Genomic DNA, 18,433 nt, shown 5'->3' with positions numbered 1-18,433 from the left:
AAACTCAGCGCTTTGGGAAGCTGAGATGGGCGGATGACCTGAAGTCAGGAGTTCAAGACCAGCATGGCCAACATGGTGAAACCCCGTTTCTACTAAAAATACAAAAATTAGCTGGGCATGGTGGTGCATGCCTGTAGTTCCAGCTAATCCGGAGGCTGGGGCAGGAGAATCACTTGAACCCAGGAGGTGGAAGTTTCAGTGAGCCGAGATCACTCTACTGCATTCCAGCCTGGGTGACAGAGTTGAGATTCAGTCTAAAAAAAAAAAAAAAAGCTAACACTGAGCCTGAGCTAGGTGAATATTCTCAGAGCACCACATGCATAATCTTATAAATCATTTAAACAACTTTGTAAGTACTCTTATTATTTTAGTTTGGCAGAGGAGAAAACCAAGGCACAGAGAAGTGGAGTCACTTGTCCTGTAGTATATAGTAGAGGCAGATTTGAATCCACACCGTCTGACTTCAGAGTGTGCTCAAACACAAAGTTCAGATGAGACTAACTCTAGCCATCGTTTACAGCAACATTTCAGTGTTCCCTATATGCTGGCCCCTCCTAAGTTAGTCCCTAGCTGCTTGGGAAGCAGAATTGGGGATTCCCCTTCCCAGAGATCCAGAGTCTGAGCACCCTGAGACCTGGATGTCCCACTCAGGACACCTTTCCCCCTGCCCAATTCTGGCCCCTCTGGCAATGACAATTCCCCTGGCCTGCAACTGCCACCGAATTACCATGTGTCAGCACTGGGCTGGGTACATTTATAATTTCTCTGGTTCTTGCTAATTCCCCGCAAGGCACTATTCTCCCAGTTTTACAGACAAGTCAGTTGAGATGTAGGACAGTGATGTGACTTGCCCAGGGGCACACAGCTAGTGAATGGAGCAGCAGGACTGGAACCCAGATGCCCATCCCTGAGTCCACTGCTCTTTCCACTCCTTCGTGACAATCTGGAGTTGAGAGCCATGTAAAGGAGAGGGGTGATACTTGACTGTGGTAAGTATCAGTCTTACCACAAGTCTCTTACCCTCTCCAACTCTACTTCCTTACCTGCAAAATCTCTTTCCTCAGTTTTTTTTGGGGGGGTGGTGTGGGACAAGATCTTGCTCTGTCACCCTGGCTGGAGTGCAGTGACACAATGATAGCTCACTGTAGCCTCCAACTCCTGGGCTCAAGCAGTCCTACTGCTTGATCCTCCTCAGTAGCTGGAACTACAGGCATGCGCCACTGTGACCCACTAATTTTTTTTTTTTGAAACAGAGTTTCGCTCTTGTTGCCCAGGCTGGAGTGCAATGGTGCAATCTCAGCTCACCACAACCTCCACCTCCTGGGTTCAAGTGATTCTCCTGACTCAGCCTCCTAAGTAGCTGGGATTACAGGTATGCACCACCATGCCTGTCTAATTTTGTATTTTTAGTAGGGACGGAGTTTCTCCATGTTGGTCAGGCTGGTCTTCAACTCCCATACACCAGCCTTGGCTTCCCAAAGTGCTGGAATTAAAAGCATGAGCTACCATGCCCTGCCTGCTCAGCTAATTTTTATTTTATTTTATTTTATTTTAATTAACTGATTGATTGATTGAGATGGAGTATCGCTCTGTCCCCCAGGCTGGAGTGCAGTGGCACAATCACAGCTCACTGCAGCCTTAACTTCCCAGGCTCAGCTCACTGAAACCTCCACCTCCTGGGTTCAAGTGATTCTCCTGCCTCAGAGTAGCTAGGATTACAGGCATATGCCACCACACCTGGCTAATTTTTGTATTTTTAGTAGAGATGGGATTTCACCATGTTGGCCAGGATGTCTGGATCTCCTGACCTCGTGATCTGCCCACTTTGGCCTCCCAAAGTGCTAGGATTACAGGGGTGAGCCCCTATGCCCAGCCAATTTTTAAATTTTTTTTTGTAAAGATGGGATCTCACTATGTTGGCCATGCTCGTCTCAAACTCCTGGGCTCAAGTGATCCTCCCACCTTGGCTGGGAGGACAGGTGTGGTCCACTGCACCTGGCCTCTTTACCCAATTTTCTAATGAATGCAGGCTTCTTCTTCTTCTCTTTTTTTTTTTTTGCAACTCAGAATAAAACTTAAAGACCACTATTAAAAGGATGTTCTTTGTTTTTTTTTTTTTTTTTGCAGAGACAAGTGAACATTTATTTTTGTACCTTTCCTCCTATGTGTATTTCAAGTCTTTCTCACAAGGCCCCAGGAATCTCCAGATTCAATTATGTCCCTGGGCTTGTCCACTGCTGCAGGAGTCTTAGGGAGCCTTGTACAAATGCTAGAGTTACTCAGTTACCAACATTAAACCCTAGGATAAGAGATGCAGCAAAGCAGGATTCCTTCTTTCATGGAATGTGCTGATTTCAGAGGAGGCAGCAGCCAATGTAGAACATGCTGGAATTTTTCCTTGGAACTGGACTGTGATGAGAGGTGCTTGCTATGAACATAAGCTACTGGTTTTTTCTTTTGCGACAGAGTTTCGCTCTTGTTGCCTAGGCTAGAGTGCAATGGCACGATCTTGGCTCACCACAACCTCTGCCTCCCAGGTTCAAGCGATTCTCCTGCCTTAGCCTCCCGAGTAGCTGGGATTATAGGCATGGGCCACCATGCCCCACTAATTTTTGTATTTTCAGTAGAGACAGGGTTGGTCAGGCTGGTCTTGAACTCCCAACCTTAGGTGATCCGCCCTCCTCAGCCTCCAAAAGTACTGGGATTACAGGCATGAGCCACCATGCCTGGCCAGCTACTGTCTTTTTTTTTGACCCTTCCTTTCCAGTTTTTAAAGATAAAGCAGGAAATAGTCTTCTCTGAAGATACTTGATACGAATACTCCAAATCCCAAAACACATGCTTGAACTTCATTGGTAAAAATGTATTGTAGTTTGGCACCTGGTTCTAGTTCAGCTGGCGGATGAGCTGATTGATGCATTCAACCCGATAGCCAGGTGTGCCCATCTCCTTGAGGAAGCCCACTCTATTTTTGGTAGCATGACGTGCCACTGAGAGGTGGAAAGGGTGCAAGAACCATGAGATCTCCTGGAAATGCTTCCCCGGGAAGACAATTTCATGAGTGAGGTCTTCCAAGCAAATGCCACCAAACTTCCCCAGTGCTCATCAATCACAGTGTCGTCTGTCAGAGGGATGATCTTATTCTTGACACTGGCTTGTCCATATTTCAAAATGAGTTCCCGGACAGACTTCAGATTTGGAAATCCCCAGGTTACATAAGTTTCCACTATATGCAGCATTTTTAGGTTCTAGGGGGTGACTTTTACAAAGACACCACTAAAAATTTTCTTTAGGCTAAGTCTTGCAATGATTCTCTGCACCAGTAAACTCACACCATCATTCCTTTCAATGCATATGACAAAGGCCAAAGAATGTTCATCTGGCAATTCCAAGGTGTGAGGCTTCACTTCTAGTCATCTGACGCGCACCTTGTCATGTGTCTGCCGCCAGGAATCATGTAGGAATTATTCCAGTCGCTTAAACCTGGGCCCTTTTCCTTTCCTCTGCTCCTTCTTTGCCAAAAGTGCCTGCTTGACCTAAGTGGCTTTGAGGGTTTAATAAGCCTTCCTCTTTTTCAGGAGATTTTCTGGAACCAAAGGGATTTTTTCTTTGCTCTTGCTCCTCCATCTTTCCAGTGTAGCAGCTACTGATCATGTGCAACCCCACCATGTGGGAAAAAACCAAGGGTGTTCTTATAAAAATGGAGTCTCACTCCTTTGGCAGGGCAGAAGTCATAGGCCTGGTCTAAGGAACCATTTTCTGCCTAGGCTTCTGGAGCAGCAACTGGGCTGAGGGCCTTGGAGTTTGGGAAAAGGAGATGAGAATCCTTGAGCCTTCCTGGGGAACAGGAATGTGACAGTAACAATGGCTCTCATTTACTGGGTCTTCCTAAAGTGGCAGGCCCTGGGCTAAGTGATCGAGCTACAGGTGAGATATATAGATATATGAGATAGATGGATAGATGCAGGTATTCATACACATATGTATTCTAGGCTTTTAGCCAATGCCCTACTCTATTTTTCTAGAATTTCAGGCAGGATTTTTCTTAGAGATCACCTAATTCTATCTTTTAATTTAAGGGCAAGGAATAATTTGTTTGTTCATTTAACAATCATGGAGGTGCCATTCTATGCTAGGTCCATGCTGAACTCTTGGACAGAAAAAGGCCAGGCATCGTGCAACCCCAGCACTTTGGGAGGCCAGTGTGGGAGGACTGCTTGAGGCCACCCTGTCTCTACAAAAAGTAAAAAAATTAGCCTGGCGTGGTTGCCCTCACCTGTAGTCCTAGCTACACAGAAGGCTAAGGTGGGAGGATGCCTTGAGCCCAGTAGCTATGATCGTGACGCTGCATTCCAGCCTGGGCAATGGAGCGAGACCCTGTCTCTTTTAAAAGAAAAGAAAGAAAGAAAGAGCAGCCGGGTATGGTGGTTTATGCCTATAATCCCAGCACTTTGGGAGGCCAAGGCGGGCAAATCACAAGGTCAGGAGTTCAAGACCTGCCTGGCCAACATGGTGAAACCCCATCTCTACTAAAAATACAAAAATTAGCCGGGCATGGTGGCGCCTGCCTGTAATCCTAGCTACTTGGGAGGCTGAGGCAGGAGAATTGCTTGAACCAGGAGGTGGAGGTTGCAATGAGCTGAGATGGCACCGCTGCACTCCAGCCTGGGCAACAGAGCGAGACTCCATCTCAAAAAAAAAAAAAAAATGAGCTGGGCATAGTGGCTCACATCTGTAATCCCAGCACTTTGGGAGGCTGAGGTGAAAGGACTGCTTGAGGCCAGGAGTTTGACACCAGCCTGGTCAACAGAGCGAGACCCCCATCTCTAAATAAATAAATAAATAAATAAATCGCAAAAGAAAAAAGAAAAGTTAGAAAAGACCCATTCAAGGTGTTGGCAGTGGGACTCTCTAGGTGTAGGAATAACGTTACTCTCATTTCTGCTCATCTGTATTTCCTAACTTTCTACCATGCACATATATGGCTTTTATAACAAAATGAAAAGCAGTTCCCTGCTTCTAAGTATGCTTCTACTTGTACAGTACTCTTTCTCTCATTGTTTTGGTTTTGCTTTTTGAGGATGAAATCTCGTTCTGTCACCCAGGCTGGAGTGCAGTGGCATGATCTCAGCTCACTGCAACTTCCGTCTGCCAGGTTCAAGTGATTCTTATGCCTCAGTCTCTCAAGTAGCTGGGATTATAAGATCACCAATTTGCCCGGCTAATTTATTTTTATTTTTGAGATGGAGTCTTGCTCTGTCACTCAGCCTAGGGTGCAGTGGCACACTCTCTGCTCATTGCAACCTCCACTTTCCGGGTTAAAGCGATTCTCCTGCCTCAGCCTCCTGAGTAGCTGGGATTATAGGCACCTGCCACCACACCCAGCTAATTTTTGTATTTTTAGTAGAGATGGGGTTTTGTTGGTCAGGCTGGTCTCGAACCCCTGACCTCAGGTGATCCGCCTGCCTCAGCCTCCCAAAGTGCTGGGGATTGCAGGCATGAGCCACTGTGCCTGGCCTAATTTTTGTTTTTGTTTTTGTTTTTTTTTTTCTGAGGCAGAGTTTCGCTCTTGTTACCCAGGCTAGAGTGCAATGGTGCAATCTCAGCTCACTGCAACCTCCGCCTCCTGGGTTCAGGCAGTTCTCCTGCCTCAGCCTCCTGAGTAGCTGGGATTACAGGCACGCACCACCATGCCCAGCTAATTTTTTGTATTTTTAGTAGAGACGGGGTTTCACCATGTTGATCAGGATGATCTCGATTTCTTGACCTCGTGATCCACCCGCCTCGGCCTCCCAAAGAACTTTTGTATTTTTAGTAGAGATGGGTTTTGCCATGTTGGCCAGGCAGTAGTACAATCATAGCTCACGGTAGCCTCAAATTCCTGGGCTCAAGTGATCCTCCAGCCTCAGCCTCCTGAACAATTGGGATTACAGGTGTGCACCACCATGCCCAGCTGATTTTCAAATTTTTTGTTGAGAAGGCATCTCACTATGTTGCTCAGACTAGTCCCAAACTCTTGGCTTCAAGTGATCCTCCCACCTCAACCTCCCAAACTGCTGCCATTGCAGGTCCGAGACAGCACACCCAGCCAAGCTCTGACTTATAATAGGTCAATTCAGCTTGTCCATATTTATTTCAATAAGCAATATCCTTTTTTTTCTTTCTGCTTTATTTTATATTTGCATTTCATTAATGTTTTCCTCTGTACCTTTTTTCTTTAACTTTTGTGGGTTTCATCTAGTTCCTGTTCACTCCCTTTTTCTTTTTTTTTCCAGACACAGTCTCACTCTGTTGGCCAAGCTGGAGTGCCAAGCACCATCTTGGTTCACTGCAACCTCTGCCACCCAGGTTAAGGCGATTCTCATGCCTCATCCTCCCAAGTAGCTGCCACCACAAGTGCGTGCCACCATGCCTGGCTAATTTTTGTACTTTTAGTAGAAACAGGGTTTCACCATGTTGGCCAGGCTGGTCTCAAACTCCTGACCTCAAGTGATCCCCCCACCTCAGCCTCCCAAAGTGTTGGAATTACCGGCATGAACCACCGTCCCCAGCCTTCCCTTTGCTAACCTGCTGGTGTTTATATTCTTCCTAACAGTCATATCCTTAATTTGTCTATTGGTACATGGTAAATAATCCTCCTCCATCAAAATGTTATGCTTGCCCACTCCTTATCACTCCCTGAAAGACACTGCCCTTAGCATGCTTCTGACTCTCCTACTCTTCCCAGTCTTGGAGTTTTACTGAGAGAGTTCACAATTTGTTTGTTTAGTCTCTTATTAGGATTTTTGTTGTTGTTGTTCTTATAAAAGCCATATGTATGTGCACAGTAGAAAGTCAAGAAATACAGATGAGCAAAAAGGAGGGTAACATTATTCCTGCCACCTAGAGTCCTACTGCCAGTATCTTGAATTGGTCTTTTATTTTTATTCATTTATTTTTTAAAGATGCAAGGTCTCACTCTGTCACCTGGGCTGGAGTGCAGTGACATAATCATAGTTCACTGCAGCCTCAAACTCCTAAGCTTAAGGGATCCTCCTGCCTCAGCCACTCAAGTAGCTGGGACTACAAGAAAATTAGCTGGGCCAGGCTAATTTTCAATTTTTTATTTTTTTTGGTAGATACAGGGTCTCACTGTGTTGCCCAGCCTGGTCTTGAACTGCTGGCCTCAAGTGATCCTCCTAGCTCAGCATCCCAAAGCACTGAGATTTCAGGTGTAAACCACCATGCTGGGACTATTAGGGTTTTCATTAATCACTTCTGCAAAACAGTCTCTAAACACTTGATGCACAAATTCCCAGTCTATACTCCACCATTTAAGCTGAACTCTCTCTATATATTGCATAATTCATTCCTAACTCTGCTACCTTAACTCTTCATCTGTCATTATCATGAACTCGTAACCACCACTGAGAGAATTTTCTTAAGAAAATCCCTTATTGCTGTAATAATTGTTATTGATATATAAAAAAAAGAAAGAAAATCCCTCAGAGGGCATGTACGTGATATATGCACTGAATCTTGCAAGCCAGAAAACGTCTTTCTTTTGCCTCGGTTAGGAAGTGACACTGGTTGGTTTTGATGCTTTGGTCACGTTCCTTTTCTCTTAGCAATCTGTATTGTACTATCCCCTGGCTTGTAGTATTGTAGATGGGCACCCTTAGAGGATTCTCCTTCCTTTATAAGTAACCCAGTCTTTTTGTCTGGAAGCTTGTAAGATGTTTTTCTCTATTTCTGGAATTTCATTAGGATATGAATAGATGCTTATCTGTATTCATATGAGTCCTTTCACTCTTCAGACTCAAGTTTCCCTCTCCACTGTTCCTGTTCTTTTTCTTGGGACTCCTGTTGTTTGCATGTTGGTCTTCTGGATCAGCCCTTGAGTTTCACATGTAACTGCAGGGCTCCTCCTCATGCATTTCCGACATGTCATAGGATTTCTTCCACTATCTCTCAGTGTCTTATTAGTGACTATGCCAACTACCAAATATGTTGATTCTAGGTTTTTCCTGGCATTGAGGAAGTAACCACAGGATGGGGCTGTGAACCAACGGGGCCCACTGAGGAGGCCTGCAATTAAGATTCCATCTATCACCTGACCCCCTTAAAACCCTTATTTTAATTGGTGGAGAACACTGGCGTTTTGGATCCCTAGGAATAAGCATAAACTGAGAGCCCATGTCTAGTGATCCCTAAGGAATCTGGATGTGCCCTCTCCTTAGGGCACAGGCACCCTAGTAAATTGCCATAGGTCACTTGGGAAAGGATTGGAGGAAGATTTATACTGCAAGGTCCTTCCTCCAGGGGACTGGTTATCTCCTTCAATCAAGGAGCTCTGGGTCCACTAATGACTTGGGTCTGGAAAGCCATGAGAGGCTGGGACTTTCCACTGTAGCAACTGAGTCAGAATCCTGGCTACCAGACCTGGGGTTTCTCCTTGTGTATAAAGCAAGCAGGAAAGAAATACTCTGCAATGGCAAAGACTTCCAAAAATCCTTTCCCCCATAAAAGCAATGAGAACACTGGCAAAAATTGCCCAAATCAGCTTTTTCAGAACTCTAGAAATTAACCAAAGGCTAGCTACTACGTAATCCAAGGCATGGTTTTTTCTTTTTCTTTCTTTCTTTTTTTTTGGAGATGGAGTTTTGCTCTTGTTGTCCAGGCTGGAGTGCAATCTTGACTCACTACAACCTCCTACTCCCGGTTCAAGCACTTCTCCTGCCTCAGCCTCCCAAGAAGCTGGGATTACAGGCGTGCGCCACTATGCCCAGTTAATTTTTGTATTATTAGTAAAGATGGGGTTTCACCGTGTTGGCCAGGCTGGTCTCGAACTCCTGACCTCAGGTGATCCACCTGCCTCTGCCTCCCAAAGTGCTGGGATCACAGGCATAAGCCACCATGCCTGGCCTCCAAGGCATGGTTTTTCAAGAAAAAAACAGCTGAATCCTAGTAAGGAGAGTGAGCTTTGTGGTGTTTTAACTTGCCCTGCTCGCATTCTCCTCTCCCTCAGTTCACAGCAATCTTGAAAACTAAGAGCCTCACAACTAGAGACCTGTGAGAACTGATAGCCTGGCAGCCACTGGAGGGCAGAACAGGTTTAACCTCAACAAAAGTTCCCTTTCCAGAGAAGCGTCATTATTTGAGTTATCCTGTGACTCCCTGAAAAGCTCTATTCTGGGGGTTTGCCTTTATTTTACCTGATTCAGAACTTTCCCTTTACTAACAGCGGTATCCCTAGGGCATTTGTTGAAAACAAAAACAGGCAGGGACAACTGTTTAACATCACAAGCGCCTGGGGTGGTAATACCAGCTGAGGATACAGCAGGCTGACAAAAAAACTTAAAGGGAAAGAAACCCAGGAATTCCTAGGTCACCAGCATGCCTAGGGCTGTGAACATACCGAGGAAAGACCTGAGAAGACCCTATGCTGTCACCTCTAGCTGACCTTGTGGCTCGGTGGCAGCAGGAGTGCTGCAAACTGCCTGCCAGAACACCGAGTCACATAGAACCCCTCGGAAAAGCTGGGAGACTCATTCGCGAAAGGCATTTAAGAAAATCTCTGTCAAATCAACTTGGCTAACTGGGCTAGCTGCTCCAACGGAGCAGACTTCAGTGGTCACACAACATGGAACACAGATGCGACCGAATTAGTCTAGGGAGTCACTTAACAAGCAGCAGCGGCAACAACACACAGCAACAGTAACAGAGCCAGCCTGGGGAGGGGCGGAATCTGATTTTCAGCGCTGCCACACTTTGGTTTTTAAATGTCACTTTTAACCAAAATGAGACATGCAAAAAAACACAAGGTTTTGTTTATAACTTTTTTTTTACATAGAGTCTCATTTTTTCACCCAGGCTGGAGTGCAATGACAATCTTGGCTCACTGCAACCTCTGCCTCCTGGGTTCAAGCAATTCTCCTGCCTCAGCCTCCCAAGTACGTGGGATTGCAGGCACCTGCACCACCATGGCCAGCTAATTTTTGTATTTTTAGTAGAGATAGGGTTTCGCCATGCTGATCAGGCTGGTCTCAAACTCCTTAGCTCAAGTGATCTGCCTGCCTTAGCCTCCCAAAGGGTTGGGATTATAGGCGTGAGCCACTGTACCTAGCCATAACTTTTTCCTCTTATATGTTTTAAAAGACAACTGTAAAAAGCAATAATTGTAAAACCGTGTTGATGGACTTCTAACATGTAAAGATGTAACTTGTATGACAATAACAGCACAAAGGAGGAGAGAGGGAACAGAATTACACAGGAGCAAAGTTTCTGTATGCTACTCAAATGAAGGTGGCACTAACATGAACTAGATTTCTTTTTTTTTTTTTTGAGACAGAGTCTTGCTCTGTTGCCGAGGCTGGAGTGCAGTGGCATGATCTCGGCTCACTGCAACCTCTGCCTCCCAGGTTCAAGCGATTCTCCCGCCTCAGCCTCCTGAGTAGCAGGGACTACAGGCATGCATCACCACGCCTGGCTAATTTTTTGCATTTTTAGTAGAAACAGGGTTTCACCGTGTTAGCCAGGATGGTCTCGATCTCTTGATCTTGTAATCCACCCGACTTGGCCTCCCAAAGTGCTAGGACTACAGGCGTAAGCCACTGTGCCCAGCCTAGATTGTTTTAAATTAAGGTGTTAAGTGCTATCCCCAGTAAATAATTAAGAAAATAATTCAAAAGAACAAAGTGAAAGAAACAAGAGGGCAACAGGGAATTAAAGAAGAATACTAGAAAATAACACAAAAGAAGGTAGCAGTGGAGGAACAGAGGAACAAAAAATGGAAGACATGTCGATAGCAAAATGACAGACATAAATCTTATTAAACTGGGAACAGTGGCTTACGCCTGTAATCCCAGCACTTTGGGAGGACAAGGTGGGTGGATCATTTGAGGTCAGGAGTTGGGAGTCCAGCCTGGCCAACATGGTGAAACCCTGTCTCTACAAAAAGTACAACAAATTAGCTGGGCATGAGGGTGCACACCTGTAATCCCAGCTACTCAGGAGGCTGAGGCATGAGAATCGCTTAAACTGGGGATGCGGAGGTTCCAGTAAGCAGAGAGCTCCCCTCTGCACTCCAGCCTGCGTGAGAGAACAAGACTGCATCTCAAAAAAAAAAAAAAAATCGTATTAGTGATTATCTGATAGTAATTACACTAAATGTAAATGAATGTAACACTTCGGACCGAAAGAGATTGGCATAATGGATTTTTAAAAACTTGATCCAACTACAGTTATGTGCTGCATTAACATTGATTCAATCAATGACAGACCACATATATAATGGTAGTCCCGTAAGATTATAATGGAGCTGAAAATTTCCTGTCCTCTAGTGACACTGGCGCTGTGGTAATGGCATAGCACAATGCCTTACTCACATGATTGTGGTGATGCTGGTGCAAACAAACTTACTGTACTGCTAGTTGTACAAAAATAAAGCACATACAATTAGGTTAAGGACATTATGCTTGATAATAATAAATGACTATGTTTACTGGTTTATATATGTTTTATTTTATTATTTTTTTAACTTTTTTTTTACATGATGCTATCCCTATTGATATTATTATTATTATTTTGAGACAGATTTTGCTCTGTTGCCGGAGCTGGAGTGCAATGGTGCAATCTTGGCTCACTGCAACCTCTGCCTCCCAGGTTCAAGTGATTCTCCTGCCTCAGCCTCCCGAGTAACTGGGATTACAGGGGTGCACCACCACACCCAGCTAATTTTTGTATTTTTAGAAGAGATGAGGTTGTCGGCCAAGCTGGTCTCAAACTCCTGACCTCAGGTGATCTGCCCGCCTCGGCCTCTCAAAGTGCTGGGATTACAGGCATGAACCACTGCACCTGTCCCGGTTTATGTGTTTATCTATAGTACACTTTTTAGCATTCTTTTAGAGTGTACTCTTTCTACTTATTAAAAAAAGTTTACTATAAAACAGTATGCTGTGTTACATGTTTTCCAAGTCTCTTGACTGCATCATTTTCTCTTGTCCTTGATTTAATCTTGTGTTGTTTTGTTCATCATGGCCCCTAAGTGTACCAAATCCATGGTTAATGTTACCAGTAAGAGGCCACGTCAAGTAACTGACCTGGAAACAAAATTTAAAACGACAAAGGACTACAAAGGTGGAAAATCAGCGATGGTGATTGTCCCATTCCACCAGAACAATGATCTTTTTTTTTCTTTCTTTCTTTTCTTTTTAAATAGAGATAGGGTCTTGCTATGTTGCTCAGGCTGGTCTCAAACTCCTGGGCTCAAGCAATCCTCCCATCTCACCCTCATAAAGTGTTGGGATTACAGGTGTGAGCCACCATGTCCAGCCCATAGCAATGATCTTAAAGAACAAAAACAAAGTGAGCAGAAGCTGTTAAAGGATCTGCTTCATTGAAGGCAGTGAGACTCAGAAAAATTTAAGAAGGGCAGGGCCAGGTGCAGTGGCTCACGCCTGTAATACCAGCACTTTGGGAGGCTGAGGTTGGATGAATCACTTGAAGTCAGGAGTTCAAGACCACCCTGGCCAACATGGTAAAACCCCGTCTCTACTAAAAATACAAAGATTAGCCAAGTGTAGTGGTGGGAACATCTCTGTAATCCCAGCTACACAGGATGCTGAAGCAGATGAATTGCTTGAACCCAGGAGCTGCGGAGCCTGCAGTGAGCTGAGATCATGCCACTGCATTCTAGCCTGAGCAACAGAGCAAGACTCCATCTCAAAAAAAAAAAAAATTGAGAAGGGCAGCCTATGTCAGATGTGGAGACACTTTAATGACCTGGATTGAAGACTAGACACAGAAGCATAGCTTTTTCGGCACCATGATGATCTCAGCCAAAGCAAAAGTCTGCTTGTGATTAAAAGGAAAGGCTAGACCCAACTATTATGCTGAATTATTGCTAGCTCTGAGTGGTTTAAATGATTGTGTTATTAATTACATAATGTAAAAGTGAGTGGTGAGATTGGGTGTGGTGACTCACCTTTGTAATCCCAGCACTTTGGGAGGCTGAGGTGGGTGGATCACTTGAGATCAGGAACTCATGACCAGCCTAACCAACATAGTGAAACCCCATCTCTACTAAAAATAAAAATGAAAAATAGTCAGGTTTGTTGGCAGGTGCCTGTAATCCCAGCCACTCAGGAGGCTGAGGCAGGAGAACTGCTTGAACCCAGGAGGCGGAGGTTGCAGTGAGCTGAGAACACGCCACTGCATGTCAGCCTGGGTGAGTGGTGAGTCTGTGCTGATGTGAAGCCAGCTGAAGAATTTTTGAAAACCGTAGTAGATAACTGATTGTGCAGGAAAATGACTTGGCAGAGAAAGTCTTCAATGTGGATGAAACTTCCCTATTCTGAAAATGGATGCCTAAGAGGACTTTCACCATAAGAAGGCCAAGTCAGTGCCAGGTCTCAATGCTCTGAAGAACAGGGTAACAGTCTTCCTGGGAGACAATGTTGTAGGCTACAAATTGAAACCCTTTGTGATCTAACACAGTGAGAACCACGGGTCTGTTAAGCATATCAGTAAGCGTACATGGCCAATGTACTACAGGAGCAATAAGAAGTCACAGATGGCCTGGCACCGTGGCTCATGCCTGTAATCCCAGCACTTTGGGAGGCCAAGGCAGGTGGATCACTTGAGGTCAGGAGTTCGAGACCACCCTGACCAACATGGAAAAAAACCCATCTCTACTAAAAATACAAAACTTAGCCAGGTGCGGTGGTGGGCACCTGCAATCCCAGCTACTTGAGGAGCTAAGGCAAGAGAATCGCTTGAACCCAGGAGGCGGAGGTTGCGGTGAGTCAAGATGGTGCCATTGCACTCCAGCCTAGGCAAAATAAATAAATAAATAAATAAAGTCACGGATGACCTAGCCCCTCTTCCAAGATGCAATCCTGAATTGTTTTGCCAGAGAAATGCAGAAATACTATTTGGGCAATAATATATTTGTCAAGATTTTGCTTATTGTTGATAAGGCTCCTGCACAACCTCCTTTTAATGGTGATATTCATTATCTAACTGCTGCTTTCCCCTCCAAACAAGCACCACCTCTTTGTTTCAACTAATGGATGAAGGGGGTGTAGCAGCTTTTAAGGCCTATTACCTGAGGAGGACCTTTGCCCAGGTGATTGCTCAGCTGAAAGAGACACAGTTCTGGAAGGATTACAATGCATCTACGACTGCATCAAGAAGCCTGCTTAGACTTGGGGTGATATCACCGTGCAGTATGAATGCCATCCAGAAGAAGACACTCAAAAGGTTGGTCCATGACTTCAAAGTATTTGTCAAGGAGGAGGAAGTGTCAAAAATCAATAAACCTTTGGTTGAGGTGGCAAATAATTTTAACCTGAGTGTGGAAGAGGATGACATGGTAGAGCACCTAGAGGTAATTTCTGAGGAATTGACCAATGAGGAGATGTTGGAACTGGAACAGGAACACATAGCTGAAGAGGCAAGAGAAAAAAGAAACTGCAGGAGAAGAAAAAGCCCGAAGAAAATTCACAGAGAAGGGTTTATTAGAAACCACTGCAGACCTCAACAAACTCCTTAAAATGCTGAAAACATGGACCCCAACACTGAAAGGTTTTCATTAATAGAAATTTGCCATGCAAACCACCATGAACATTTTCTGAAAGAGTGATAGTCCCTCACGAAGAGCCTCAGGCAGGTCCTACAGGAGGGATTCCAGAAGAATGTGTTATCATAGAAGATGACAGCTCCATGTGTGTTACTGCCTCTGAAGACCTTCCAGTGGGGCAAGATGTAGCGGTGGAAGACAGTGATCTTGATGATCTTGACCTTGTGTAGGCTAGTCTAATGTGTGTGTGTATGTGTGTCTTAGTTTTTAACAAAAAGTTTAAAATATTGAAAAATATACTTTTTAAAATAGAAAAAGTTGGCTGGGTGCAATGGCTCACACCTATAATCCCAGCACTTTGGGAGGCCTAGGGAGGGGGATCACCTGAGATCAAGAGTTCAAGACCAGCATCGCCAACATGGAGAAACCCTGTCTCTAGTAAAAAAAAAATACAAAATTCACTGGGCGTGGTGCATTACAGGTGGTGCATGCCTGTAATCCCAGGTACTCGGGAGGCTAAGGCAGGAGAATCGCTTGAACTCAGAAGGTGGATGTTGCAGTGAGCCAAGTTCATGCCATTGCACTTCAGCCTGGGTAACAAGAGGGAAACTCTACCTCAAAAAATTAATTAATTAAAATAGAAAAAGCTTCTAGAATAAGGATATAAAGAAAGGAAATTTTTTTTACAGCTGTACAATGTATACTGTAAGCTAAGTGTAATAACACTTATTAATAAGCTTACTGACAAAAGAGCCAGTAAGTTTAAAAAATTAAAAAGTTTGGCTGGGCAGGGCTGGGTGCGGTGGCTCACGCCTGTAATCCCAGCACTTTGGGAGGCCGAGGCGGGTGGATCACGAGGTCAAGAGATCGAGACCATCCTGGCCAACATAGTGAAACCCCATCTCTATTAAATACAAAAATATTTAGCCGGGCATGGTGGCACATGCCTGTAATCCCAGCTTCTTGGGAGGCTGAGACAGGAGAATTGTTTGAACCCAGGAGGCGGAGGATGCGGTGAGCCAAGAATGCGCCATTGCACTCCAGCCTGGGTAACAAGAGCGAAACTCCATCTCAAAAAAAAATTAAAAGTTTGGCTGGGCAAGGTGGTTTACACCTGTAATCCGAGCATTTTGGGAGGCTGAGGCGGGTGGGTCACCCGAGGTTAGGAGTTTGAGACCAGCCTGACCAATATGGTGAAACCCCATCTCTACTAAAAATACAAAAACTAGCCAGGCCCGTGGTGGCATGTACCTGTAATCCCAGCTACTCGGGAGCCTGAGGCAGGAGAATCACCAAACCGGGGAGGCAGAGGTTGCAGTGAGCCAATATCATATCACTGCACTCTAGCCTGGGTGACAAAGGGAGTGAGTCTCTGTCTCAAAAAAAAAAAAAGTAATAAAGTTATTAGGTGAGTGCAAAAGTCATTGTTGGAGTTTGCCATTTGGTTTTGGAATATTCTTTTTGTTTCTTTTCTCTTTTTTTTTTTTCTTTTTTCTTTTTTGAGACGGAATCTCGCTCTGTTGCCCAGGCTGGAGTGCAGTGGTGTGATCTCGGCTCACTGCAGCCTCTGCCTCCCAGGTTCAAGCAATTCTCCTGCCTCAGCGTCCCAAGTAGCTGGGACTACAGGTGAGTGCCATCATGCCTGGCTAACTTTTGTAGTTTAGTAGAGAAGGGGTTTTACTATATTGCCCAGGCTGGTCTCAAACTCCTGACCTCATGATCGGCCTGCCTCGGCCTCCCCCAAAGTGCTGGGATTACAGGCATGAGCCACTGTGCCTGACCTGGAATACATTCTTAAATAAATGTGGTTATGTTACACATCATTTTAAAGGGCATTTCTCACTTTATTTTTTAAATGACTTATTACTGCTGTTTATTTTACATTTATTTTAGACTATGGAAATGATGTTAGACAAAAAGCAAATTCGAGTGATTTTCTTATTCAAGTTCAAAATGGGTCATAAAGCAGTGGAACCAACTCCCAACATCAGCACCACATTTGGCAAAGGAACTGCTAATAAACATACAGTACAGTGGGGGCTCCAGAAGTTTTGCAAAGAGGAGGGCCTTGAAGAGGAGCATAGTGTCCGGCCATCGGAAGTTGACAATGACCAATTGAAAGCAATCACTGAAGCTGACCCTCTTAAAACTACACCAAAAGTTGCCAAGGAACTCAACCATTCTATGGCCATTTGGCATTTGAAGCAAACTGGAAAGGTGAAAAACTCCATCAGCAGGTGCCTCATGAGCTGGCCAAAAATAAAAAAAAAAGTTTTATTGAAGTGTCATCTTATTCTATGCAACGACAGTGAACCATATCTTGATCAGATTGTGACGTAAGACAAAAAGTGGATTTTATATGACAACTGGCAACAACCAGCTCTGTGGCTGGACTGAGATTCTCCAAAGCACTTCCCAAACCCAACCTTGCACCAAAAAAAGGTCATGGCCACTGCTGGGTGGTCTGCTGCTGGTCTGATCCACTGCAGCTTTCTGAATCCCAGTGAAACCATTACATCAGAGAAGTATGCTCAGCAAACCGATGAGATGCACTGAAAACTGCAAGGCCTGCAGCCGCATTGGTCATCAGAAAGGGCTCATTCCCCACGACCACAACTGCACATTGCACAACCAACACATAACCAACGCTTCAAAAGTAGAGGCCGGGTACAGTGGCTCACACCTATAATCCCAGCACTTTGGGATTATGAGGTGGGTGGGTCACCTGAGGTTAGGAGCCAGAGACCAGCTGGGCACGGTGCCTGTAGTCCCAGCTACTCGGGAGGCTGAAGCTGGAGGATCGCTTGAGTCCAGGAGTTCTAGGCTGCAGTGTGCTATGCGGATCGGGTGTCCACACTAAGTTCGGCTTCGTTATGGTGACCTCCCAGGAGCGGGGGACCACCAGGTTGCCTAAGAAGGGGTGAAGCGGTCCAGGTCGGAAACAGAGCAGGTCAAAACTCCCGTGCTGGGCCGGGCGCGATGGCTCACGCCTATAATCCCAGCACTTTGGGAGGCCGAGGCGGTGGATCACGAGATCAAGAGATCGAGACCATCCTGGTCAACAAGGTGAAACCCCGTCTCTACTAAAAATACAAAAATTAGCTGGGCATGGTGGTGCGCGCCTGTAGTCCCAGCTACTCGGGAAGCTGAGGCAGGAGAATTGCTTGAACCCAGAAGGCGGAGGTTGCAGTGAGCCGAGATCGTGCCATTGCACTCCAGCCTGGGTAACAACAGTGAAACTCCGTCTCAAAAAAAAAAAATCTCCCGTGCTGAGCAGTGGTGGGATCAAACCTGTGAAAAGCCACTGCACTCCAGCCTGGGCAACATAGCAAGACCCTGTCTTAAAAAAGAAAAAAAATGGAAAAAAGTGGAATGAATTGGGCTATGAAGTTTTCCCTCATCTGCCATATTAACCTGACCTCTTGACAACTGACTACCACTTCCTCAAGCATCCTGACAGCTTTTTGCAGGAAAAATGTTTCTACAACCAGCAGGGTGCAGGAAATGCTTTCCAAGAGTTCGCTGGATCCCAAAGCACAGGTTTTTACGCGACAGGAATAAACATACTTATTTCTCATTGGGAAAAAATGTGTTGATTGTAATGATTCCTATTTTGATTAATAAAGATGTGTTTGAGCCTAGTTATAATGACTTAAAATTCATGGTCTGAAACCACAATTACTTTTGCACCAAAAGTTACAGTTAGCTAAAATTAATTTATTACTGAAGAAAAATTTTTTTTTGTAAATTTAGTGTAGCCTATACATACAGCATTCATAAAGCTTACAGTGGTGTACCATAATGTCCCAGGCCTTCACATTCACTCACTACTGACTTACTAACTCATCTAGGGCAACTTCCAGGCTTGCAGGC

The 18,433-nt window shown here is 44.9% G+C and overlaps 1 protein-coding gene, 1 long non-coding RNA gene and 1 pseudogene across 5 annotated transcripts in view; 1 reads left to right on the top strand and 2 right to left on the bottom strand.

The window, feature by feature from the left end:
- LOC118146233 (uncharacterized) overlaps window positions 1-18,433 on the bottom strand; it is a 58,856-nt gene that overhangs the window by 12,338 nt on the left and 28,085 nt on the right. The window lies entirely within an intron of this gene.
- BCL7C (BAF chromatin remodeling complex subunit BCL7C) overlaps window positions 1-18,433 on the top strand; it is a 56,828-nt gene that overhangs the window by 22,138 nt on the left and 16,257 nt on the right. The window contains exon 6 of one of the 4 annotated variants that reach the window (XM_054242782.2): window positions 16,454-18,203. The exons of 2 other annotated variants lie outside the window; for them this stretch is intronic. In XM_054242782.2, the coding sequence (XP_054098757.2) occupies window positions 16,454-16,900 (447 nt within the window). In that variant the 3' untranslated portion in view covers window positions 16,901-18,203. Of the gene's footprint in view, window positions 1-6,275; window positions 7,514-16,453; window positions 18,204-18,433 lie in introns of those variants that run through there. One more of the 4 variants, XM_054242783.2, reaches the window with a different exon arrangement.
- Window positions 2,765-3,773, bottom strand: LOC100414563 (large ribosomal subunit protein uL30-like 1 pseudogene; annotated as a pseudogene).

Source organism: Callithrix jacchus, chromosome 12 (genome assembly GCF_049354715.1).
Source record: "Callithrix jacchus isolate 240 chromosome 12, calJac240_pri, whole genome shotgun sequence".
NCBI lineage: Eukaryota > Metazoa > Chordata > Mammalia > Primates > Cebidae > Callithrix > Callithrix jacchus.
Note: the sequence above shows the minus strand (reverse complement) of the source record. Positions and strands in the feature narration are given on the sequence as shown.